The sequence below is a fragment of the Scomber scombrus genome, chromosome 2 (genome assembly GCF_963691925.1).
Source record: "Scomber scombrus chromosome 2, fScoSco1.1, whole genome shotgun sequence".
Taxonomy (NCBI): domain Eukaryota; kingdom Metazoa; phylum Chordata; class Actinopteri; order Scombriformes; family Scombridae; genus Scomber; species Scomber scombrus.
The window spans coordinates 30,087,559-30,115,130 of record NC_084971.1 but is presented as its reverse complement, the minus strand read 5'-3'; the positions used below and the strand labels follow the sequence as shown (position 1 = coordinate 30,115,130).

Here is a 27,572-nt window from a genome sequence, read left to right as displayed (position 1 = left end):
CAGAAATAATGCAATTATAAAACATGGGTCAGAAACATCTGGTTGCCGTAAATTATTGTAGTTCACAATAAAGCCATATAGTGGCGCTATTGTCAAATAAATTACTGTAGCAACAAACAGGAAATACTATTTATTGGTTCTTAATTGTTTTATAAGTGAAGGTAAGTAAAGCGAATTAAAATATATGTATAAGGAAAGAAAATAAAAAATAACCATGCAGATAATTAACATAATTGTGCAGTGAAAAAATAATACCAAGGAGTTGATACTTGTGTTGCATTAAAGTGCTGTTGGTGCTCTTCACCAAAATATTGAGCAATACTGATTAATCTGGCAAATTTGACTATAAAACATCACCAGAATTTGTGACACATTTGGAAAAGTGAATGACATACTTGTGAACAGCCGATAGCATAAAAAGTGTCAATAATTATTCTATTATTATCATCTGTAAAATGTAAACAATTTCACAGTGTTCTTAATCTTCACTATTCGCCTTAGTGATGATTAATAGACAGAGCAGCTAGGAATATTTCTCAATATCATTTGATGTTTTACCCTTACATACTGTTCAGGGTCAAATGTGACCCATTGTTACTTTTAAGAGCTGTAAAAACACCATATACACATTTAGTTTAACATAACTTTTCCTAATGTGACTCATAGTATACAGATAGAAAATTAAATAAATCACTTTTTAAAAATGTTGTGCAGCTGATAGACATTTTTATATATGCAAATGTACAAAATAAAAAATAAAAAACACCATTCAAACATGTTTTATTATTCATTTTCTATAACATGTTTTCCTAGGCCATAACACTGTGATATGTGAATGTCTGTCTAAAGCTTAATCAAACATTTAATAATGACGGATGAATGTGAACTGGTGTAGAGACGAATTGTGAGTCACAATATTTACAGTATGTAAGGGTTGAAAAAAACAACATCAACATTTTTTAATAATTTACATTAAATGCAGTGAGCGTTCATGTTTAGAACCTTGAAGCTCAAAATTCGGACTTTGCAATGAGTCCCTGAACGCACCCAACATGGCGGCCCAGCGGAGGAATTTGATGCAGAGCGTGAGTTAAAAAACTTAATCTTCAACTTAACTCTTCAACTTGCAGTGTTAAAATTTAAACACACATGTAGCATCCTGTTTGTCTTACACCCTCCGGGTGGTCTTCACTCTTGTCTTTTGTTTCATTTAGTGTCTTTCTGTGATGCTAGTGCTAGCTACAATAGTTCATCTCTCTTAATGCTTAGCCAGCTAACATTAGCCTGCATGTAATCTCAAAATAATGAGATTTATCAGAGGTTAATCTCTAAAGACAGATAATATAACTAAAAGTAAAGTGGAGTAGGTAACTGTATGGTGATTAACAACCATCTACTCCCCTGGTTTGTCTGTCAGAAAGCTTGTGTGAGTTAGCTGAGAGTCACAGTCGGCTAGCTGGATGCTTTGTAAACAAACATTATTAACTTATTATTGGCTTTATTTATTAAGTTGTCACATGGTTTGAAGCTTGTTTTTGTTTATTGGGGTTTAAAGAGGCTTTAGTGGTTGTTAGTATGGTGCCTGTTCTAATATTGATACGCAATTATCATTGTTATTATGCATATTATATACTATTATAACTATATAATAGACTGTCAAAGGGTTTAGGGACTTAACATATGTTATCACTATTAAACACAAATACTTTTAAAACATTTTTTTTCACCATTGCTCTCTTTGAAGTGCTTTTATCTAACATGTGTTTGATCTTGTCGTTTTAATTACATTTTTATCCCATTGTATTCATCCTATTTTTACTAGTGTGCTATGATTTAGCAATTTGTGGCATTTTCTGCATGAATTGTGTCATAATACAGTTGCTTATTATTACTAAGATAAGATATAAGATATTCCTTTTATAAGTCACACAATGAGGAAATGTACATTATTGCAGCAGAAAAGTGGACAGTAACAATAGAAGAGCGTCATTAAAAAAAGAATAGAGAACAATGAATACTAATTCAGTAGGTACAAACGCAATAAAAACAATAGTAGTAAAAAATATATAATTAAATAATAGTAATAGAAACATTATGTTCGAGAGTAATATTGGTGTTGAGTGATAATATACCTGAGGTTGATATTGTTATATTGCATAGATTTAAAGTGAAATATACATATATACAGTACTGTGCGAAAGTCTTAGGCCACCATTAGATTGTCTTGTTTAAGCAATGCTATAATGACAACATACTATGATTTCTCAGTCTCTTAATAAGAATACAACCAGAAAATACAGTAAATGTATATGCAGTATTACAAAACACAGATAATAATAATATTGAATAATTAATTTTAAATTTTGTGTACATATTTCCTGTATTTTCTGTTTGTATAATGTTTTTTGCCTAAGACTTTTGCACAGTACTGTATATATACATAATGCACAGTTGTGCAGTAGTAGTAGTATACCTGAAATACTAATATTGCACAGTCATGTACATTAAAAGTGCAGTTTGTCAAATTGTCCAGGTTTGGGGGGGGGGGGGGGGTCTCCTGGGATCAGTGCTGATTGTACTGTCTGGCAGCTGCAGGAAGGAAGGAAGGAGCTGTGATTTCGCTCCTTCACACACTTTGTTTGAAGGAGTTTGTCTCTGAAGGAGCTCTCCAGTGGGGTCAGAGTGTCCATCATGGGGTCGAGGGGGCATCCCAGGACATTACTATTATTATAATAATTATTATTTCATTATTCACACACCTCATAAAGTCATTTTGTATCAGACTAGATTCACTGAACCTCTGAGGAGACAGTTTTGGTCTTTACTGCAGGCATAGGAACATAATAATGATGCAAACTTAACATCACTTTAGTCCTTTTATTCATTTTTTTAAGGACTTTCAGTGATTACACAATAACCCCTGTGGCGTAGTTTGTTTTGTGCTTCCTCTTCGGCCCAGTTGTGTCAAACTGTTACAGCAACAAACAGCATTGGTTATGCTGAAGTAAGGCAGGCTTAAAAGCATTATCGCTTCCATTTATAGAGCACTTTCCATTAGAGGTAAACTCCACATGCTTTTACAGTTACAATTAAAAAAACTGTGTATAAGACGCACCAGTGTATAAGTCACAATCTATTTGGGGGGGGGCGTTAAGCTGGGGAAAACACTGTTCTATTAACCCTCCTGTTGTCCTCGAGTCAAGGAAGGAAGGAAGGAAGGAAAGGAGGGAGGAAGAAGGAAGGAAGGAAGGTAGGAAGGAGGGAGGAAAGAAAGAAAGAAGGACAGAGGAAAGAAGGAAGGTAATGGGGAGGAAAGAAAGAGAGAAGGAGGAAGGGAGGAAGGAAATGAGGGAGGAAGGAAGGAAGGTAGGAGGGAGGGAGGAAGGAAGGAAAGAAGAAGGAAGGAGGGAAGAAGGAAGGAAGGTAGGAGGGAGGAAGAAGGAAGGAAGGTAGGGGGGAGGGAGGAAAGAAGGACAGAGGAAAAAAGGAAGGTAATGGGGAGGAAAGAAAGAGAGAAGGAGGAAGGAAGGAAAGGAAAGGAGGGAGGAAGGAAGGAAGGTAGGAGGGAGGGAGGAAGGAAGGAAAGAAGGAGGAAGGAAGGAAGGAAGAAAGGAAAGAGGAAGGAAAGAAAGAGAGAAGGAGGGAGGAAAGAAAGAGAGAAGGAGGGAGGGAGGAAGGACAGACGGAAGAAAAGAAGGAAGGATGGAGGCAGGGAAGAAGGAAGGAGGGAAGGAAAGAATGAAGGAAGAAAGGAAAGAGAGTCTAACTTTTATACTTTAACAATGTGGTTGAACTCCAAGCAGATTTAAACAGGTTTTGGTTTCATGTGCTTGTTGATATGTAACAGTTAGTCACTCACTACTTCTGCTGTGATAAATAGAGGAAGAACTTTTTTTAATATGCTCCTCTGCCTCCTTTGTCCCCCCCCCCAGCATCAGAGCTGGACAGATGACCTGCCGCTGTGTCAGATGTGCGGGGTTGGCACAGCACCCAACTGTGTGTACGCTGCAGAGGGTAAAGGCACCGAGAGCCACCCCAACGAGGATGCACACCTCAGGTTCAGGTAAGACATACCAGGAAACACTTTTTCCCCTCAAGAATAAGAGAAAATGAAGTTAAAAAAAGGTTATAATGGAATAATGAAAAACAGTAAAGATATCGTCATTCTTGCACAAACCCAACTTGACACTTTTTTTTTGTTTTTAGTGTTTCATTCCAAACTTTTAACTGGTGCTGTGTGTACATAATATGTTACATACAACATTATCAAACTGCAAGTTATTCAACCAGCTGATCATATCAAATTGGAAGCAGTGTTTTCATAATGTAGTTGGGTGATCTGATGGTTTTAGATCATGATCGATCTTGAGGGGTGTCCTCAATCTACTTTTCAGGTGCATCATATAAATTATAGTATTTAATGTCCTCTTAATTCTATTTCCAACTTCACATAACCTCATAGACTAGCGGATCTGTGCTATGAGAAAAAAATATATATACTTTGTAGAAATGATTAACAAACAGTCCAATTATGTGTTTCTAAAAGAGGTTAATGAATAGGAAAATAAGAAATGTTGTTCCTGATCTTGACTTGTTGCCATCATAATAGTACATTTAAAAGCCAGGCTTACAGTATTAACCCTTTCATACTGTTAATATCCTGATTCATAATTAGTCTCTACACCAATTCATATTCATAAACTCCCCGTCAGACGATAATACATGTTTGATTAAATAATTAAGTAAATGGTTCCTGATTGACATGATTCCCCAGATTAAATGTAATATTTAGAACAATTGTATTCCATTACCTTTATTTAATATTAAAAGTTATAATGTAAGATCATGCCAAACTAGTTGATATGGTGTTTTACTGAGAATTTAGCTTTTCTAAGCAAGTTTATTTATTTGGTACAAAGTGTTTATGGTTACACCACTTGACATTTTTGCCATAATCCTCTAATATATTCTCTCAAAATGGATTAAAAGCAGACATTTTATGCTGGGTCCACAAAAAAAGAATGTGTGCAAGTTATTCATATGTTTATTTTCTAATATTAAACCCTTTATATTTTTCTAAACCTCATGGACACAAAACAAAAAAGTCATCGACCCATATTACAGAAAATGTGTATCAGCAGCATTTTGTTTTCTCCACCAATCAGAGGCGAGGACGGCTGTTTCCTCTACGGGGTTTTTAACGGGTACGACGGCAGCAGAGTATCCAGTTTCGCTTCGCAGTGTCTGACAGCCGAACTGCTGCTCGGACAGCTCAGCTCCAGTCACACGGACAACGACGTCCGCAGGATCTTCACACAGGTCTGTGTCTGTTCATCATCATGAAGCAAGAGCTGTGATGTATTTGTATTTTTATCAAAGCTTAAAAAGAGGAAAAGAAAGAAAAACAAGCATGCAGGGTGGGATATAAACTCTTTGTCCCAGTTAGAGGCACGTGGCTGATCATCTATCAGCCACGTGCCTCTAACTGTACAACACAACAGCTCCCAGTACCTCCCACTCCTATTAAAAAAGATTGAGGCTGTCCTTACTGTTTAATCCCAGGAACATTGTACCCAGTCACACTCTACTTGTAAAATAGGAATGATTCATTGCTGGCTGGTCTCTACACGTTAGATTTGTTGACAAGAAAAATATATAAAATTTCTGGCCTTATCCTCCAATTAAGTGTGGTAATATTGTCCCATACTTTACACAATGTAGCTCCATTTAGAGAAGGTACCACCTGTTCAGTTGAACTCTCTTAAACAACCCTCAATGACAACGCTCTCATTCATACTTGTCTGTGCTCGGCATCGATTGTGTGTGTGTGTGTGTGTGTGTGTGCGCGATCCACACTGAACAGAGCTGACTGGGAGCCAACACTGTGTCATCCAGACATATCACATGCTCTTATTGTTGCAGGCCTTCGATGTGGTGGAGAAGAGCTACTTTAGCGAGATAGATGACGCTCTGGCGGAGAAAGCTCACCTGTCCAACTTCCTCGTACCACACAATGAGGTGCGTATACTAAACACACACACACAGACACACACACACACTCACAGACACACACATGGGCACTCTGCAAAGCATATCGACAGATTAAGATGAAAATTGAGAAGAGGAATCCGCCCGTTGGTTACCATAGCAACCAGACATTTGGGCATTAGTGCGAGCTAGTGCTCAGACATCGGAGAATGAGCTTGTTATGTTCTAATTGATCAGTCTGTATCATTAGATAAGCCGGCCCCAGTTTTCCTTCTTTGTATTCAGCTCTTTCCCTACTTCTTCGCCCCCCTCCACAACCCCCACTCAATATTTGTCTCTTTATTCCAGTCATCTACTTCACATAGTGTTATATCCAGGTGTGATATTACTTCTGGTGTGTGCATTTTGTTTAAAAAAAAAAAAAAGATGATGTCAGTCACTTTGTGTTGCTGTGAGATGTTTTCATTAAAGAACATATAGTCATAACCTCCTTTTTCTTGTTCTCCCTATCCGACTGTCATGCTTACTATCTCTCTGTGTTCATGTTTCTTACTCATCTCTTATCCTTTTTCATCTCACCTCCCGCCTGTTTGTTTTTTTTCCTTCCGTCCCTCTTCTCTTGTTTCCATCTGCCTTTCATCTTGCCTCAACGCTTTTTTTTATCCTCCTCTCTAATCATTTGTCTCGTTCTCTCTCTTCTCCCTGATCTCTGTCCTCTTCAATCATCCTACTCCTTCTTTCCCTCCCTATTCCTCCAACTCACTACACCTTCCTCCTCCTTTTTTCCTCTTTTTTTTTTCTTTTTTCTTCTTCTTCTCTGTCTCCGCCCGGCTGGTTAGAACGTGTCATTCCAGATTTCGTCTCAGAATCAAAAGGTACAGGAGCGTTTGAAGGAGCTGGAGCAGGAAGTGTCAGGAGGAGCTACGGCCGTGGTGGCGCTGATCCTCAACAACAAGCTTTATATCGCCAACGTTGGTATGGACACACACACACACACACACACATTACCACAGTGCCACAGTTACCTTTTCATAGTACTTATACTCTGATTTATATCTTAAAATGTAATTCCACTGCAGATCTGTTATAAACAACCGTGACAGAAATACTGGGCCTTAGTTTTTACCTTTTAATTTTCATCTTTGTTGTATTTGTACAATTATACTCACGCCAAAGACCAGCCAACAACCACTTCAGGATCTGGTCTATGCCAGTAGATGTCAGGCTTCACACATAGTTCGCTTTGGCTTTGAATTACTCTTTGAGAATCCCAAACTAGACACATATTTCAGCTTTGAAATTCAATTCCAGCTGTCTCAGTGGGATGTTGTTTACACAAAGTTTATGAATTCATTGCTTATGTTAAGTGGATGAATTCAGCATCAAATGAGATTAAAGAACATACAGTTATTTTTGACATATGCCTGTGTGGATTATATCTGTATAAATGTATCTGATTTCTGACAATGGGGAAACTACTGTGTTTTATTGCATTGCATTTTGCAGAAATTCCAAATTTCTGCCATAGAGAATTCATTTAATGTCTAGTACTGCAAACAGTGAACAAAAACTAAGATAAATGAGCAAACAGACCAAACTGATGTAGCTCTGTGAAATATGTTGTTGCAGTTGTTTACTAAAACAGATAAAAGTAGATGTAGAAACACTCAGGAGCCATTTAAGCGGCCAGCTACATCAGAGCAACATATTTAATTCAAACTCAGAACTGAAAAGATCTTAAAAGAACTCTTACATTTTATTTCCTGATAGTCGCAGATATCTTAAAACTGGCGAATGGCGTTCTTTGGCTATCAAAACAGAGGAGCTGCCAAACAAACACATTTACAATGTCCTCTATTGCTCTTTTTTTTTTTTTTTTTGCTTCACTACAAAGAGGATACAGGCGCTATTTTTAGCAGCTTTCCGAGTTAATTCTGGATGCTCAGAATCAGCTTCATGCAGGGCTGGATTTGAGTTGGGCAGGTATGCCTCTTGCATTTTTAATATCCCAATGCAATTGAGTATCACTTTTCTTTTAAATCAGATTTTTTGCTTTGATCTCATAACTGTCTGCTTTGTATTGATATCCGATATACGCTCTAAAATTATAGTTGCCGGTCATGTAAAATTATACGATATAGATCCACTAAAGGACAAGGTCAAAAGCTTCTATAGAACATTTAGGCTGCTTTCAGACTGCAGGCACAAAAGTGGCCCAAATCTGATGACTGCCGACTTTTACGTCACTCTAGATGGACATTCATCACAGCCCTGCGCTGGCAGGAGTCGCTCTGTGAATACAAACATGGAAACACAGCTGCTCTCTCATAACATCCTGAAATATTGTAATGAAATCTGTTTCTGTGAAGCCATTTACGTCACGGCCACTCCTGGCTCCGACTCCTGGCATCCGCACGCACGCACACACACACACACACACACACACACACACACACACACACACACACACACACAGACACACAGACCTCCCCTGCAGAAGTAAGAGCCATTGCTCCACAAAAAAGCCATAATTGATAAATTCTGCTCTCTTTCTCCTCATCCTCATCCTCTGCTCACGAATTTGCCGGCTTTCACCTCACATCATCTTATAAATGGAGCTGTAAATGCTGAATCAGTGGCATCCATGTTTATTTCCGTATGACAGCATATGACGTCTTATTTTATTGTTCTTCAGTTCAGGACAGCGACCCATTCACAATTTCAATCTAATATTGCCCCCAGTCAGAAAATAATGTGAGTAGCCAAGCTAAAAAATCAAATGGGAGAATAGTAAATCCAAATTCAGCACTAAACTTACAGTGTGAGAGTAGCCTATTTATATTTTTAGAGATTCTTTGGTTTTATAAGAAAGGACGTCTGTAACATCGAGGATTATGGGCAAGATTTTAAATCACCAAACTTAGCAATTGGCAATACAATTTACACCTAATTTATGTTTTGAGTTCAAAGTTTCTAAATTCCTTCACAGGCCACATTTCAGCGATTACAAAATGCTCATATTAATATATTTTTTTCATGTGTTCTTACTTACACACACAGGCCTGTCAAAGTAATCACATTATCAACTTATCATACCGTATCGTATCAACATCATCATGTCTATATATGGACTAATCATATGATACATGGACATGACCGCAATCCTTTTTTGACCTCAGTATTGTCACACTTCACATTAGCAGCTAAGAGGCTAATCATGTCCCATCGGCTAAGTGAGTAGTTGCCTCCATTCCTCACTTTGCACTTCCTGAGTGGAGACTGCAGAAGCGAGCGGAGCTGTTTATATGGAGTTAAAGGTAAATAACTCTGCCCCGGCCCATAATGGTAATCTGTGTTTTTACAGAAATGTAGCGCCCACTCTACAATCCCCCCCACCCACCCGCCCCTTACATTATTATGCTATTATATTATCATTATATCAGGCCTGCACACACATACAATAGATACACTTTTTATCTCCCACAGGCAGGCTTTCAATATCTTTCTGAATAAATAATCCAGATTATTTTTGCTAGATGTTTCCTGATTATCTGATTTACAAAGATTCTGCTAAACTAAAATCAGCAGGTCTCACATTGTAACATGAAATGACCCAACGACAAACACATGCGTTACATATTATACCAAGTTTATTTGTTCCTGAAACGGAAAAAAAAAAAAAATCCTCCCACAAGTTCTGTTTTCTCTGTAATCTTCAGACAGATGTTGGAATCATTTAGACCTTTTCTTCAAAATATACCGAGAATGTCGCTCATTGTTTTTGAATCCCTGTTGCCAAAGCCGACTCCTGCGGGCAACAGCTGCAGAGGCAGTAGCATGGTAGCTTGTTCTGAGTGTCTCAGTGTGTGTGCAAACATCAATATGACTGCGTTTGTGTGTACGGACCCCCGTCCCCCCCCCTCTGTGACACCTTTTAAGCACAGAATCGAAGAGGAACGTCTCTCTTTAATATTTTACTACATAAACTTGCAGGCCGCTTTAGATCCCTATCAGAGGAAATTCAAATGAGACTGCGGGACCACCACCACCCCTGAGCTGTGTGTGTGTGTGAAGTATTTTCTCTTTTAAGAATCCTCTAAGTTATTAAGCAATAGACCCCAGCTGCTCTATGTGGGGTTTGTTTCATCTAACTAGACTCTGTGTCTTTTTACTTCTGGTTGATTTAAACAGTAATGAAGGATATGAATGTTTTTGTGTGGAGTTGCATTCATTCAAAGTAATTCTGGTTTCTCTGATTGTGTTTGCAAATCCCTGAAATGCCTGTTGTTGTTTTTTTTTATGTTTCAGCGCTTTTGCTTTCATATTAAATTATGTGTAAGATAAAGGAAAAGAGCCTCACACTCTTCTACGGATTTAATTTACTTTTGTCCTCAAGGACGTGGCAGAGAGCAGAAAATGAGGGTGGGGGGTGTGTGGTGTAGCAATTAGTAGCGGGTAGAAAGAAAGCAGATTCTCCCCACCGGCCTGATTCGTGAGGGTCAAGAGTTCAAAGTTGACAGAACATGAATCCCAGCGAGGTTTAAACATAAGACTAAGTGTTCTCTAAAAAGCACTTCCAGCTGTGTGTTGATGTGAAATCTATTTGACAGAGAAGGTCGGATGACCCATAATTTGATATGCTGGGAGTGTGTGGGAGATTCAAGGGTATATGGAGATACAATGAGCCTTGGTTGCAGATGTGAAGCAATAAGAGCTTTTATTTTTGAATATAAAAACATGATTATTCTCACCAAGCTCATCAAGTTGGTAAAGTTTTTTTCCCAGCCTGTTAAAACCAGGCGGGGAGTTCCAGTCCTCTGAAATGAGGCCAATGCGGAAGTAACTTAAAACTGCATTCTATCAAAAGGCCACCAGGGGGCGACCGTTTTGGTGTCAAAAGGACTTCCGTCTCTATACAAGTCAATGGAGAATTCACCAACTTCTCACTTGATTTATAACCTCAGTAAACGTTTTCAAAGTGTGTTTATGGTCTCAATCGCTAGTTTAAAGCCTTCTTCAATGCAGTATGATGTTCATTTGTGAAATGTTGGCCTCCCTGATTTTATATTTGACGATAAAGCAGGGTATGCATTAGGGCGTGGCTACATCGTGATTGACAGGTTGATTGATTCACAGGTTCAGGAGGGCGGACAGATACACTGCAGGAAATAGCCGTGAACTTGTTTCACACCGACAGTTTTCTCCGGAGTTTTGTGATTATAGTCGTAACAGCTAACTTGGTTAGCATCACCAGGTTGCCGGTGTAGACTGTGGTAGATCCAGCCCTCGCAACCTCCCCCGCTCCGCCTCATGCTCCTCCTGATGCCCATATAAGTAGAATCTGTGTTTTTATTTTTCCCGGCATGCACCTGAAATTTTCAAGATGGCTCTGCTCAGATCTGAAACTATTGGCTTCCGAGCAGCAGTCCACAAACCAATGGGTGACGTCACGGATGTTACGTCCATTTCTTATATACAGTCTATGGTTAAAACTCAGGGTTACAGGGGCTGAGGCACAGACCTCCAGAGAGAGGACAGAAAGCCACATGAGCCCCTCTCTGCAATATCAGTATGTGTCTGAGGAGTTCAGACATTATCAGAACTTAAAATTAGAGGATGGTGTGATGCGGTTCGAGCTTAGTGGCCCAAAAATGTTTTTAAAAAAAAGTGAATTATTCATTCATTTTTCCATCGCCAGCTTATGTGTCAGCTCGTGGCTTCATGGAAGTGATTAATATTTAGCCCTTTTGTAAAAGCACTACAGTATCTTAAGTGATTCATCAGTGGAGGTTTTTGGGGTCTGTGAGTCACCTCAGTGAGCGAGATTAGTGCATCACTGTCACTGAATCATGAATGTGTGGAAAAAAATCTGAAGGCCAAATGTCTCATGGATATAAATATGTGTCAAAGAAGAAGAGGAAGAATGAAAAACTCAAGATATTTTATAATTTAAATATCAAGAACAGTTTTCAATGTGTAATGTGGTCCAGTTCATTCACCACAATGAAATATAACCTAAAAACATACTTACATTTTAATTCCAGATATTTCTTCACCCTGGGTGCTGCTGTTGTAGCAATTATTTTTCTGATAACTGATCAATACTATACCATCATTTTAGTTAATTACTTAACAATTAGGGATGTCACGATGTCAGATTTTAGTGGCACGATTATTGTGAGAGTGAATATCCCGATTTTACGATTAAACCACGGAAGGAAACACTGAGCAATTTTTTTAATTTAATGTTTCACACACTTTCTTTTGGTTCTGCAAATAAAAGACTTTAAAATGATAATAATAGAAAGTAAATATTAATATAGCCAAATAATCATCAGTCCATAATTACTTATTTTTAAGTAGAAAAACATTAGGCCTCTAGTTTAAAAACTAACTATAAGTGTCTATAACTCTATAACCTATAACCAAACTTGTCTATAATCACTTCACTCTGCCATTTTCAGCTTTTTGACTCACCGGATAAGCTGAATGTGTGATACACTGAGCACATAGTATGACCACACGCTCACACACACAGGATGTGACTCCTGTCCCGACTCACAAGCGATACCGTAATTTATAAAACTCTTGTGATTATCCTACTGTGACATTTATAATCGGGGTTAATAGTTAAACTGGTTCATCCTGACTTCCCTATAAACAATCCTGTGTTTGTAAAATGCTCTTGTGTTTGACATTTCAGGAACCAACCGGGCACTGCTGTGCAAGTCCAGCAGCGACGGCCAGAACCAGGTTCTCCAGATCGGGCGACCGCACAGTACCGACAACGAGGAAGAGCTGCAGAGACTGGCTGCACTGGGTGAGATGAACAGATAGACAGACGCATAGAAAGACGACAAACTGACCTACAGATACGTAAATGAGACTGTCTGATCTAAGCTGGCTCGGTCCACTGTTCAAATTCAAATGTATTTTATTTAACTTGATTACTTTCAGTTACTTCAGGATTATTACAATACCAAATATACAATAAGGGCAAATTCAGTGCAACATTTCTATACCACTTTCTTATAAAATTAAAACATCTTATTGACAAAGACCAGCGCAAATTCCCTCACGCAGTTCGGGTGGAGATGTTAATGAGTTCAGAGAGTTGGTGTTAACTAAGGGTGAAGTCTTCAGTCAGACTCTGAATGTACTTAAAATCATTTCAGCTACTTAAAAATAAACATGTCCTGACAGCTCTGATGGAGCTCAGGGTTCATCCATAAATTCTGCTTTATTACAAACAATCCCACGTGTAAACCTGAGTCTGTGTAGATGTGCAGCAGAACATTAATTGATCCGGATCGATCCGGTGTTAATGAAGTTACCACTGATGAAACAGCGCCTGGCCCGCTGGCTGTGTGAAGTCTAAATCCGAGTTTTCTTTGACTCATTCAGTATTGAAAGTGTTGACCAGTGACCCAGTGTCAGGTCAACATGTTACACACAAACACACACAGTCATATCAGTGGAGAGCAGTAATGTGATCAAGCTGTTATCAACTCGAGCTCTCTTTAAACTACGAGTATTTGGAAGTGACTCAGGGCGTAACAAACATCCCTGCCAACTTTTAAGTTTAATGTGTGTGTGAAGTGTGTATACGTGCGTCATGCTGTATCATCCTCTACTCAGACCAACGTGATCAAAGAGATAATTTTCCCTCTCGCTTTTGCTCTGCTCACGTCTGTGACTTTTACAGTGCATGGTAGTATAAAGTTCTTAATTGTAAAATATGTTTTAAAATTGTAATCCTACTAAATGTATCTGTAATCAGATTACGTCTTTTTTTCTGTAACTGTAGCGGAACACAGTTACCTTTTTATTGCATCCTAATTACGTAATGCCGCTACATGTATTCCGTTACTCCCCGAGCCTGGTTGTAGACTAATGATCTGTACAAAACAAGACGTTTTAGGTTGCATCTTGGGCTTTGGGAAACATCATTATAACATTTCTCACCATTTTCTGACAGATTAATCAATGATGAAAATAATCATTGGTTGCAGACCCACTTCCTGTTCATTTTTCATGACTATCGACCAGATTTCTGTTTTTATTATTGACTCAGATTTCACTTTCACCATAACAAACTTTCCCCTTTTTTAATTTAGAGCTCAGTTTAAAAATGTAATGATTGACTACATTTAGGATTTTGAGTTTATGTTGAATTCTCCAATACACATTGATCAGCTAATATACTGTATAACCATAACAATCCTTTGCCCCCTCCTCTACCCCACTGACTGCACTGATGGGTTTTTGGGTTTTTTCTGGGCATGAAGAAGAAACAGCTAATTCCACTTTAATAATCTATTTTAATTGTCTTTTCCAGTTTTGTCACAGTTTTTAACTTTAATAATTAATCAAGTAATCTTAATCATAATAAACATTATTTCTGGCACACTTTTCAAAATCCAAGTTACAAAGTTCTTCACAAGGCAACAAAAATACACAAATCATAAAAGAGAACAAATGAAAACAATTTGATGAGTAAAAACCGTTTCGATTTAGAGAAAAACAAAGAACAGACAAACCATTTTTAAAGGAGATGAGAGCAATTCAAGGAAAATTAAAAATCAAAACTCAAATTAAAGCAGGAAAGGCAAGAAAATGAGGAAATGAAGGCAGGAAATGAAAGATCTTGGTTGTATTGGTGATGAGAACAGTGGTATAATTATATTCATAATTTATTTATACAGGTCAACATAAAGACAGCTATTAGTGGAAGGCTAGCTGTCATAAAAACACACTTGGAGCAATATATTCGTGGTGGACACTGACAGCCAAGCTAATAGTCTGGGAATGAGTCATGAATGCGGCATGAAATACATATATTATGATTTAACTTTGCAGAAGAAGCATTAGGTGCAGTCTGGCACCTGTAATGAATATAAAAGGTGAAGTTGCTGCGTTGTATCTCAGCGTTTCACATCACAGTATTAGATGAGAGGGCAGAGCTCTCTCTCTCTCTGTCTCTCTCTCTCTCTCTCTCTCTCTCTCTCTCTCTCTCTCTCTCTCTGTCTCTCTCTCTCTCTCTCTCTCTCTCTCTCTCTCTCTCTCTTCCTCCTCTCGCTCTCTGCCAGTCGAGAGTCACATAATTATTCTGTTGTTCAAGCCCTTCTCTGAATGACTTTAAATGAAATGGCAGTCATTTCATTAACCCAGCTGAAGGTGACCTCTCCCCTCATATTCCCCCCCCCCCTCCCCCAAATTCACATCCTCTCCTCCTCCTGCTTCCACTTAATGCTCTATCCTCCTCTCCTCCCCCCATACAAAACCTCTCACTCATAATACACCCATCTTCAAATTCATCTCCTTACTCTCTGCCCCTCCCTCTTATGTCTCTAATGTTCCTCTCCTCCATTTTTATTTGCTTATATATTTTTTTTTATTATATTTTATCTTACAGGAGTGGATTCGGCTCGTATAAGGCAGGCGGGGCAGATCGCTGGCCAGAGCAGCACCAGGAGGCTCGGAGACTACAGGGTTAAACTCAACTATAATGAAATGGACCTGCTCAGGTGAATACAGAATACACACACCAACACTACGCTTTGTTGAAATGCGGCCAAACGGCGACACTAACACAACAGATAGTGGCAGCGGTGAAGTATTTAAATGTTTTTCATTGGAAGAGGAACAGTGTTGTTTCCTTTATTGTCTACTATGGTAGATTATTTAGAGTTAAACATAGCTATCTAACACTTTCCTCTCTCTGAAAGTGCTGTAATATGCTTTCAATAAACAAAATGTCAGGAAGCCAGTAGGAGGAGAATTGCCCCTTATTGCATTGTCTGTTTCTCCTCCTTGCTTAACATTAAACAAAGGTAGCAAGACAAAAGACAGTGAGTCAGCAATAACAAATAACACATTTCGAACATAAAAGTAAATTACAACTTGGATCATTACATACTGTTCATATTCTGACTCATAATTAGTCTCTACACCAATTTACATTCATAAATTCCCCATCAAGAAAAAAAAGGAATTCACAATCATTATATAATATGATGAATAAAACTTTTTATTTTTATTTTTTATTTTTTAAATAAACACAGGTTAAACTTATACATTTGCATATACATTTTTTTTATCAGCTTCACAAAAATAAAAACAATGATGCCTTTTATTTCCATTTTGTAAACTGTGGGTCACATTAGGAAACGTTAGGCTAAAATAAAAATAGTGTTTTTATAGCTCTAAAATGTAAAAAAAAAATTGGTCATATTTGTCCCTGAACAGTATGTAAGAGTCGATAAGCCCGAATAATGTCAGATTGCCTTTTTTTTTATCAGTGCATCTATCACTATATCAGATATTAGATAAAGTTAAAGACCCTCTTCAGGCATCTTTTAGGAGATATAAAAGTACACTGCTTTGAATTCAAATTTGTCTAATATGCTTTTTCCACAAAGTCAAGTTACATAGTTAAACTCCTTAAATGACATATAGCCCTTCCTTCTATGAGTAGGCATATTTTTTATTACATAAACTTAATGCATAAGATGTCTCCTACTTCACTATAGATCTGTTTTTAAGTGTATGTGTAGTGAAGGTTTCGGGTTTCCACATCAGCCTCAACCTTCAGCTCAGATTTACGAGAAAAACTTTCCACCTTCGACAGATGAAAGTTAAAACAGCCTTCAAGTGTCAAACTCTGCATATAAATCATTCTGCACAGTGAAGCTCAAACATCCGACTGAAGTCACATTTAGGAAAAGCCATTTCTGAGTGGAGCGGGACTTTTTTGAAGAAATGTGTCTCGCTTGGATCTGTGACATCTAAAGAAACAAAAAGACACAGTAGACAAAAAAAAAAAGCAAAAAAGAATTGTGTTAATTGTTTCTTTTATTTCTTGCCACTATCATTTTGAGTGTTTTTATTGCAAAATCCCTCTCTTACCTCTTTGTGTCAAAGATTAAAATGTTTTTGATGACTCATCTTAAACTAAACTACATAATTATATCTTAAGTCTTAAATCTCCACATTTCTCTGCAGCTTTATTAGCGAAGCCACGCCCACATTGAGAGATCCAATCACACGTCAAGGATTTGATTTAAATCCCTTTGACAACTAAATCTAACTAAATGTCACTGAGATATCCATTATAATATTGAAGTTAAATATGCTGTGATTTCTTTGACTCAAAAGAGGTAGTTTGGTTTCTGTTATTTATACCTGGTTATGATGCTGGATATCTTTGTTAAACATCGTCAAATGTATATAGAAAACGCTTCCTGCAAGTCTAAACCCAGGGTGTCAACCTGCTCTTAACGATTCACTTGTGGCATTTTTTTCCTACTTTGCCGATGAGCTGACGTCAGATCGTCACACATGGTTGCTAAGGTTGTTGCTAAGGTTTTCCATGTGTTGTTTGCGAAAATCATTTATTTCAGATCATATTTCGGCTCAAACTCAAATTTTACTACTATTGTTTAATAGTTTGTTTACGTAGCCTCCCAAGCGGCCTGAAGTTGGCTGTGACGTAGCTTCGGGAGGCTAACCAATCACAACAGAGCGGGCTCATCGGGAGTGGGCTCTTAAAGAGACAGGAGCTAAAACGGCCTGTTTCCGACAGAGGCTGAACTGAGGGGCTGCATAAAAACCCAGTATAAGATAAAAAAGGATTTTTATTTTTTTAACTGTGAATCATGCAGAGTGACTCCAGTGGAGTCACAGAATAAAAATATAAAACTGAAAATGAGTATAAACTAGTTCCCCTTTTAAAGTAGATCCCGTTTTTAACTTAGTGTTTGTTTATACTCAGCAGTACCTGACTAGCTCTGTTTCCATACTGTGGTCTTTATTATCAGATCTGACTCTGTTCCAGCCCTCTCTTTGACCACAGCTAAGCCTTTCGAAATACCCCCCTCTTTCTCTCCCACACTTCTCATTTCCTGTTCCTGTCTGCAGTCCAGGTCAAGCAAATCAGGCTCAAATATTATCTTACAAACCATTCCAATTATGATCCTCAATAAAGCATAGAGCAGATTCTTTATAGGATTTCCTCTTTAGTCCCATTAAAAGAAAGAGAGTGCAGGAAATGTGATGTGGAGACAGTATATAGGCAGTTCTTTGGAGATGTGAGATGAATTAAAGGTTTATTATGTTTAGGTCAGGTGCACTCATGTCTCACTTTCTCTTTCCAAACTGTCTCTCTACTAACTTTGACCTTTTATTCCTTCCTTTTTTTTAATGTAAATGTCTCTCTCATCTTCTTCTGTTCAACTCCTCTTCACTCTTTTATTCATCTATTCACGTATATCTAATCATTCTCCCGTCCTCCTCCACCTTTCAGCGCGGCCAAGTCGAAGCCAGTCATCGCAGAGCCGGAGATTCACGGCAGCCAGTCGTTGGACAACGTGACGGGCTTCTTGTTGCTGATGTCAGAGGGTCTCATCAATGCACTCGAGTCCGCCCACGGCCCCGAACAGGCCAATCAGGTCAGTGAAAGTTCATCCTGGCAAGTTCTTCACCACTCAGCCACTTTTCCCCATTTTGGCTTCTATCTGTTCTTCTTTTTGCAAACGCCTTACTCAGCTTTTCACATGACTCTACATAAGTCTGTTTCATGTTTTCTCACCTAAAAAATGCCCTTTAAAAAGCAAAAAGACCAAGTGTAAAACCCAAAGAAAAATCCGATAACAAGTAAAACACATTAAACACAATTCCACTCCTACTTTCTCTCACTCATTCTCTCCTCTCCTATCCATCGTAGGAAATAGTTGCCATGGTAGCAGCAGAGCTGGCTCAGCAGACCAGCCTGGAGGCGGTGGCTCAGTCGGTGGTAGAGCGCATCAAACGGCTGCACCACGATGCTTTCGTGTCCGGCCGTCAGAGGGCAGCGCTCTGTTCCCGGCATGAGGACATGACCCTGCTCATCCGCACACTCAACTACCCGCTGGTGGACGGAGCGCTGACCCCCACACAGGGTAGGAAGGGGGCATTTTGGGTTTGTCGGGTGTTTGATGGGAAAATGCTCACGACGCTGGCCTCACTAAGGCTAATGTTCTTCATAGAAAAACCTTTAGGATGATAAAAGTAAGAGGAAAATGTATCAGTAGATGATAATCATGGAAAGACCAAACAAGTACTGTGTGATTTATCTTCATCTTGTATCTTATAACACCAAATATGTATTAATCTGCAGCTGAAAATAGTCCTTAAAAAATGCACTTTTTGCTCCTGTTGCTGTAACGTTTATTAAAAACTACAACGTCCAGCTGTTTTAGGATATTAGTGAGTACGTTTCAATATGAAAGTTTATACTTTATTTATGTATTTGAGAGATTTCCATTTTCAGTAGGATTGAATGAGATTGGAGCGTAGTGCCACAGACAGGGCAGGGAAGTCAGAAAGTATTAAGCTTTATCCATTATGACTTCTAGAGAACTTTGTAACTTTTAACACTTATAAAAACGTTTTAATTTTTTAGTATTTATAGTATTTGTCATGTAGTTTTTTTGTATCTAATTTTTTATACCTTTCATGTTTGTAGTATATTTCTTTAAGTCTGTATTTTATTGCAGTTTGTTGCTTTTTTTATTGCCTGTTATCATGAAGCACGTTCTGATGTCTGCTCTTTAAAGGTACTACAGTATCTACATAAACAAACTTACTTGGTTACCTCCTATTAACATTTAAAATATACATATCAGATTAGATTTCAATTATATTGTACTTTTAAAGGACCAGTATGCAAGATTTAGGTGGATCTATTGGCAGAAATTGAATATATAATCACCTGAAAATAGGAATCTTTGTGTTTGTGTTACCTTAGAATCAGCCTTTAGGAGTGGGTCCTCTTGCATGGAGCCCATCATGCTGCACATAAAAGTTTCCACAAGGACCCGACCAAGACTGGATTTTTTTTGGGCCGATACTGATATTTTGGAGTTTAAAAAAATCAATATATTGGCTGATAACATTATATGTACAGAATATATAGATAAACACATTTTCTTTTGTAATAAAGGTGTGATATTTTACAGTTTAACAATAAACCTTATTGTATAAAATGACATCAGTGCATTGACACAGTAAAAATTCTCTAATTTAATAATTAAAATTAACTATGAATTTAAAAAAATACATGCAGAGCAAAAAAAACATGCATATATCAGACTAAAAAGGGTCACATATACATAAAATGCTGCCTGTATAACTTTAAAAGATACAAAAAATATATATTTGATAACATATCCACTGATACCGATATATCTGTGATAGGTCAATGTTGGCGGATAGTATCAGGCTGATACTATCCGCTATCAGCTGACTGTTATTTCAGTCAGGCTCTAGTTTCTACAGTAGCCCAGAATGGACAAAACAAACACTGGCCCATGAGTTTTGCAGCCACCGTACGCTTGGAATGTAAATCCCAGGAACATTGCACACATGTATATAATATCAGGAATTTATGTATATTGCACATTTATTGACACAGATATTGTTTATTGTATATAGTATTTTATTTTATTCTATTTATTTTACATTCTCACCATTTTGTGGCTACTGTTGTTGTGTCAGTTTTGAATTTCTCCCTTGGGGGATCAATACAGATACCTTACCTTACCTTGGAAGGGGAGTGTGAGATGTATTAAGTTGTTTACAGTCTAGCCCCTCACTGAGAGATCCCTCTAAATCCTCCACACTGGTCCGGATGTGTGCAGATTAGGATTCAGCGTCGTCCTCGGCCTAAAAAACAACAGCGAGGAGCTTCACACACTAAAAAAAAAACAACCACCGCTTGTAATACTAGCTTTATCCACATCTGAGCAGCCGGACCAGGGATAGAGAAATGAAAGATTTGGATGGGTGTAGCCTAGAATACCACACGGAGCCAAAATAACAAAGTCAGGGCACAAAAAAAAAAAAAACAATTTATTCGAGCTTCCCAAGGTGCCCATTTATGCTGAAACTGCAAACTAGCTCCACTGTTGTTGTGTTTTCTAGATAATACCACTTGCGAAATGTACCAAAGAACAAAATTGGTCTCCCACATACTTTTTCATTTCAACTCAAATAAACAGCAGATTTTTGGCTTTTTTTTGCTTTGTGAACATTTGTTTGTTTTTCTGTGGGTTTTTTTTTTTTTTTTTTTTAAAGTTTTTTTTAACCTTCACATGTCCCATCTTCTCCTCTTTCTCCTCTTCTCTCAGGCGGTCGTATCTACCCGGTGTCAGTGCCCTACTCCAACAGTCAGAGCACCAGTAAAACCAGCGTCACCCTCTCCCTGGTCATGCCTTCCCAAAGTACCCTCACCAACGGAACAAACACCGCCTCCACCCTGGAGGAAGGAACCCCGACGCCAGGGTAAGTTTGGTTAGCCTCCCGTCGTCTGTTTGCTCTGCTTTAAGCTTGATTTACACTCGTCTGTCTCTCCTTTTACCTCATTTCTCTCGCTGTGTTTTCTCTGAACAAGGGTGATTTTTTTTCTTTCTTTTGTGTGCTTTTTTCCGCTGTGTTTTTGTTGGATAAACTTCATTTTTCACTCCCTCGTGTTCCACTTCCCGCTGCGAACGTCGTGGATAAGCTTTTTCTCTCCCATGTCCCACTTCTGTTGTATGTAAGCTTCATTCTGACTCCCTACTGCTAAGTTTATTTTGGGTGTATTTTAGATAAGCACTATATTCAACTCCCCTCGTCATTTACTTTCTATATTTATTTTGGGTAAGCCGGATTTTCTCTCCCCTGTGTCCCCTCCGTTTCTATGCTTATTTATGTGTAAGCGTGGTTTTCACTACCCCACGGTTCTCCCACTGTGTGTCCTGTGTGTTTGCCATGGTGCCCTTCACAGTGTTGAGAGGGAACACTGATCAAGTATGGCTGGAAAAGCAATTTAATACTGAGCTTTTCATTTACCATAGCACATCGACATCTAATTAAATCAGTAACGACTTAGGGGTCATTTTTAATGTGATTTCAGTGTTCAGAGACAAATTACACATGAAAATGTTAATGCTCTACATAGGAACGCCCACGAGATGCAATTTGGGTCAAAATCCGTGCTGTGTAATGTCAAAATAATAACTATGAAACCAGAACGCACATCTAAACCTACACTCTCTGTGATCTCTTAAGCAGGCTTGGGGAGTAACGGGATACAGTTACAGAAAAAAAAGACGTTATCTGAAAAATGGGGATTATTTAGCAGGATTACAATTTTAAAATCATATATATTCCCATGTACTATGGACTTCACAGCCAGCGGGCTAGACAGAGTTTAATCAGAGGATTTTTTGAGAATGTTACAACACTGTGAATTGCGCAGTATTTGCACCCACAATCTGCTCCGTTTAATTTCTACCCACAAAAGATTCAGTGCTAATCTACAGCTGGCTGTGTGTCACAGCCGGTTGCAGCATCCTGCAGCAGCTGAAACAATAAGTTTAGTCTCCAAACTGAGAAAATGGCTGTGCCCATTTACGCACGCGGTACAGCAGCTGTAACTTCATTAACACCGGATCGATCCGGATCTAACACCAATTAATGTTCTGTTGCACATCTACACACACTCAGGTTTATATGTGAGATTGTTTGTAATAAAGCTGAATTTATGGATGAACCCTGAGCTCCATCAGAGCTGTCAGGACATTTTTATTTTTTAAAGTAGCTGAATTTATTTGAAGTAATTTCACCCTTAGTTAAAACCAACTCTCTGAACTCATTAACATCTCCACCCGAACTGCGTGTGGGAATTTGCGCTGGTCTTTGTCAATTAGATGGTTTTTATTTGCATAGAAAGTGGCCAATTTTGCACCAAATGTATGTTCCTCTTGCAGTAATCCTAAAGTAAGTAAAGTAGTTACATTACTTTAATATTATGGTACTTGGATTACGTTACTGACTACATTTTTTAACAGGTAAATGTATCAGGATACAGTTTTAAAGTAAACCTTGTAACCCTGCTCTTAAGGAGAGGCATCAGAGTTCATGATCATTTAAATTTCATCAATGAATTTATTCATAATGAAAAAGCACATCCATTAATTCTTCTGTAAATGTGCCAGTGTGTTTTTGTTTTGTTTTGTTTTTGAACTGCGTCCCCTTGGTGAGATATTCTGAAACCGATAGCAACCAAAAAAGGGATACTCAAAACAGTGCACAAGCCATGCATAGCAAGAGGAAAGAGCAAAGTATTAGTACAATAACACAGCAACAACATCCATCCACATGCAAGCAAGACAAGCCAACAACACACAACTCAATACCTTTTAAGATATGGACCAAAATAAATCAATACCAAGCCGTATGGAAACGTCTCCTGTCAAACGATACCTGCAATCCATCCTTTTTTGCACCCAGAGATAGAAAACATGACTATTTGTACGGACTTCCTCACAGCCAATCAATACAAGCGTTCTTTGGTTTAATGTAAACATGTGATTAGTCCACTTTGAAGAAATCATTTAGATGTGGAGGAGTTGGTCACATTTTATGAAATGTAATGTTTCTATTCACATGATGGGTATTGAACGAAGTACTCGGTTGGTATCAGTATCACTTTAAGGATACTTAGATTGGTACTGGTATTGTAATTCTTTAAATGATACCCAGCCCTACACACAATCAAGCAATACTGATTATATTCTGCCATGATGTTTAAAAGAAAATACTTTATTTTCTCCCTCAATGTGACATTAAACTTGATATCAGTCAGAATAATGAACAAAACATAGTCATGCTTTTCTAGCTGATATATAATGTGTACAATCAGTAAAACCATACAAATTGGATGTCTGTATTTTATTGATCAGCACTATCAATAGATGTTTTGACATTACTACGACTCAGAAAGTCTCATAAGCATTAGTCTTATATACCAGGAACCCTGACAATCTTCTCTATACATCCATATATATGTTTACAACATTTAAATTTACATTATTGGGTTTTTTTTCTCCCAACACAAACTGAAAAATAATCAACATTTTAATAAAAGTACTTTTTCTAGCAAAAATGCTACAAATTGTCTGCTTTTACCCTCCTAAACTTGAGGATTTTCTATTTTTCTGTATCATATTTGACACTAAATTGAATATCTTTTGGTTTGGGCTGTTATTCAGAAGAAATCACTGAAGCCTCATAAGACACTGCAAATGCCATTTTTCAGTATTGTTTTAATATTTCACTGACAAAATGAATAATTGATCAATTGAGGAAAATAATCAGCGAATTAATCGTCTATGAATACAATCATTAGCTGCAGCCCTAATTAGGAAAGACTCCTTCACTGAATGAGAATGAAACAAGTTGAAAGCGACACATATATTTATCAACAGTTTTTGCCAGGATTGGTTCATTTATCTACAAATTAAACTTTATTCTATTACAATGATTTGAAAGATGCACATAAACTTTCTACAATAAGGGGTGAAGATTAATTAATTCATAGTAATTCATAGTCAATTCTGCTTATGAGAAATTAACTCCAGTAAAAATTGGGTGTGAAGGTTAATTAGAGCTCAGTTGGTCTGGTTTTTTATGTAGCGGTGATGATGATGATGATGAGGGCAAACAAGCCTCCATCAAAGTGTCATCAGGAATAATTGATATTCACAGTCATAGAAACTGGTGCCCTAAAGGCGTCTGCGGCTACAATAAACAAACATCTCTCATGCTTCGTTCATGTCAAACAAGGCGTGAATTATATGACATCATGTTCTTAGTGGCAACATCAGCATGCTCAGAGCTCGGAGCTCGTAGTCAGACAGGTTATGAGGCTGAAACTACCTGGAGTGTAATATGAGTCAACATTAAAGCTTTTTGAAAGTGTCTGCAGCTTCAGGGTTGCAGCATTATCTTTCTCCGTCCACACAGGATGCTTCTCCATCTTCTCCCTCTCCTTCTTCTTCTCCTTTTATTACCTGCACTTCCTCTCTGATCTGTCCGTCACTCACTGTCTGACTCACGGTCTATATTTCTTTTCCTCATGGGTCCCGCCTTGCCAATATCCATCCTGTGTCCTACACTTTGTCCTTCTGCCTCTCCTTTTTGTTTTTTTTCCTCCTTTAGCACGTTTCACCCCGCTACCTGCCAAGCGTCCGTCGACATCCTACAGCCCATAATTGAACTCCCTTTTTCCCCTCTCCTCCCCCTTACTCCTCTTCCCCCTCTTCCCCCTCTGCCTCTCTCAACCTCCCTCTTCTCTCTTTCCACCACCCCTGCCCCTCCCCGTCCCCTCCCTCTCTCCACCTCTCTCTTTTGTCTCTCCTCCCACGACACGGACCCCTTCCTCTACTCTGACGCCCACTGTTCTTCCTCCTACATTTCCACCCTCGTACCCGTCTCCTCCTCCTCCTCTTTTCCCTCCCTCCCCACCCTCCCCACCCTACCACCTATCCCCTCCTCCCCCTTTTACTCCTCCACTCTCCCCAGCAGTCAGAGCCCTACAGCGACCCTCCAGTCCACCAACACCCAGACGCAGAGCTCCAGCTCCAGCTCGGGAGACGGCAGCCTGTTCCGCCAGCGGGGCAGCCAGGCGGCGCAGCCTGACGAGACGGGCAGGGTCCCACCCTACGTGGACTTCAGTCAGTTCTACCGACTGTGGGGGACTGACCACAGCGACAGCCAGAGCAGCCAGGGAGGGCTGGGACCCCAGTGAAGGGAGGAAGAGGAGGGTGCCAGTCAGAAGGGGACGGACCAGCTTTTCTTGTTAAAATGAGGCACATGGAGTGTGATGGGACAGTTTGGATGAATAAAAGAACGCTGTTAGTGTATCATAGCTAAAAATAGGTGACCTAAAGGTGCATGGGGACGCATCGAGGACTGGAGGGCGGGGGTTTCAAGGTCTTGCTATCAAAGAGCTCATGATGTATTGGGTTACAGAATAATCCCTTACACAGATGTGAGTAAGAGTGAAAGTGGTGCCACCAACGCTGCACACTATGAGATGACCTCACCTCTTCTGTAATAGAGGCGGATCATGATTGTGAATATATGTAATCCAGATTGTAGCCACTTTTGCCAGATGTAAAAAACAAAAAAAGCCTAAAAAAAAACCTGTATCTGCACACATGATTGTCACAGACCTTCAGGGTTTGTGGAGTCAAGAGAGAGAGGAAATGCATAAGGCCTTAAAAGTTTTTGAATATGAATGGATGAGCTTGTAAGTACTTTTTTATTTGTAATGAAATTATATCACCCAATGTAATCATTAGGCTCCGACTCCTCTTCATCCGAACACACATGATCACTATTGACTATGCTATAGATACTGAACGATGTCACGGTTCACACATTCATGAATCACAGGAGTTAAGGTGATACAGTTAGACCCAATTTGCCTGTCAGTTTTATTTCATTTTTATTTCTACAAACGAGATCTTCCAAGTGTCATTCCTGAAGATTTACTTTTGTTTAATGCAGCGGTACCTTTGGTGACTCATGGTGACATCAGATGTATTTTAATTAACACGTGACATAATCTAGACTTTCAATCATAATGACATCAGTGTTCAGAGCACTCTGAAGTCTGCAGCCATCTAAAGCCATGCTGGAATAAAGCTTACTCAATACTATAAATATCACATGAGAAGTCAGGGCATCACCAAAGTCATTAGGGTTCCCTATCTGGGAACCATGACCGTCACCACTAAAGTTTAGACATATCCAACAAGTAGATGCTAAGGCTGGGTGATATGGTCAGAATCAAATATCACAATATTTCTGACCATGTACCTCGATATCTATTGATATATCTCGATATATTTTGACAATATTGTAGGGATGACTATCAGTGGTTTGACAAAAATGTTTAAATAATCATCAGTAATGTGGATATAATGACTAAGTGGATAAAAGCAGATAATAGAACAGTCTGTTAAGCTCAGAAAATGACATCTTTACTGTAAAGCAGCTTTTAAAACCAGGAAAAGACACTTATTCCATATCACCATATCACGATATTCAAAATCAAAGACGATATCTATAAAATATCACAATATCGATATAATATGGATCTATTGCCCAGCCCTGGTAGATGTTGAGGTGTTTCATTTGATAAGTTAAACATTTTACCAGCTGGTGGCACCAGAGGAAAAGTCAGAGGACCGTCAAAGTCCATTAAATAGGAAAACCATGAATGTGTTTACAAAATGTAATGGCTATCCAAATGTTGAGATATTTAAGTCTGGTTTAAAGTGGTGGACCGACCAACAGACCAACATCACCTTCTGTAGATAAATGCATGGTGAAACTCTAATAACTGAGCATTAGTGTAGTTCTGTGAAAATGAGAGCAGCTAATCTCTCTTCACTTTTTTTTTTAGCCACAACCAGCCACAACCTCACTTCTTTCACATTCAACATACATTTCTCTGAGTAAACGCATCATTTTCTTTAGCTGGAAACAGCAGACTCACCAACAGCAACGGCAAAACAGCACCTAACTTAACACTTACAGAACACAAATACACTGAATGGTTACTGCAATAAGAAAAAAGAAAAATACCAGCATCAAATATGATCCTTTAAATAATAATCTGAAGAATTAATACTTGAAATGTATCTGAAGAGACCTTGGGAGTTTAATTTGATGTCTGATACTTTGAGTAAAAACTTCATCTAGTCTGCTCA

General features: G+C 38.5%; 1 protein-coding gene across 3 annotated transcripts; it reads left to right on the top strand.

The window, feature by feature from the left end:
- Positions 1 to 1,052: 1,052 nt before the first annotated feature.
- On the top strand, positions 1,053 to 27,572 carry tab1 (TGF-beta activated kinase 1/MAP3K7 binding protein 1). Of its 3 annotated transcripts, XR_009927236.1 has the most exons (12): positions 1,053 to 1,085; positions 3,933 to 4,063; positions 5,166 to 5,319; positions 5,923 to 6,018; positions 6,828 to 6,963; positions 12,692 to 12,808; positions 15,404 to 15,515; positions 18,293 to 18,437; positions 18,713 to 18,926; positions 21,156 to 21,309; positions 25,375 to 26,550; positions 26,602 to 27,572. XR_009927236.1 is itself a non-coding variant. In XM_062436564.1 (11 exons), the coding sequence occupies exons 1-11, from the start codon at positions 1,053 to 1,055 to the stop codon at positions 25,598 to 25,600; spliced, it is 1,515 nt and encodes a 504-aa protein (XP_062292548.1). In that variant the 3' UTR covers positions 25,601 to 27,572. The 3 variants fall into 3 exon arrangements, 2 of the variants coding, with proteins under 2 accessions (XP_062292548.1, XP_062292537.1); XM_062436564.1 differs by having other exon boundaries at positions 25,378 to 27,572; XM_062436553.1 differs by having other exon boundaries at positions 25,375 to 27,572.

Excerpts from the sequence above, each read along its gene's own strand:
- tab1 (XM_062436553.1), top strand. The coding sequence starts at position 1,053 with ATGGCGGCCCAGCGGAGGAATTTGATGCAGAGC. Across the intron at positions 5,320-5,922 it reads TCCGCAGGATCTTCACACAG|GCCTTCGATGTGGTGGAGAA; the intron begins GTCTGTGTCTGT and ends TTATTGTTGCAG. Across the intron at positions 18,927-21,155 it reads AGCGCTGACCCCCACACAGG|GCGGTCGTATCTACCCGGTG; the intron begins GTAGGAAGGGGG and ends CTCTTCTCTCAG.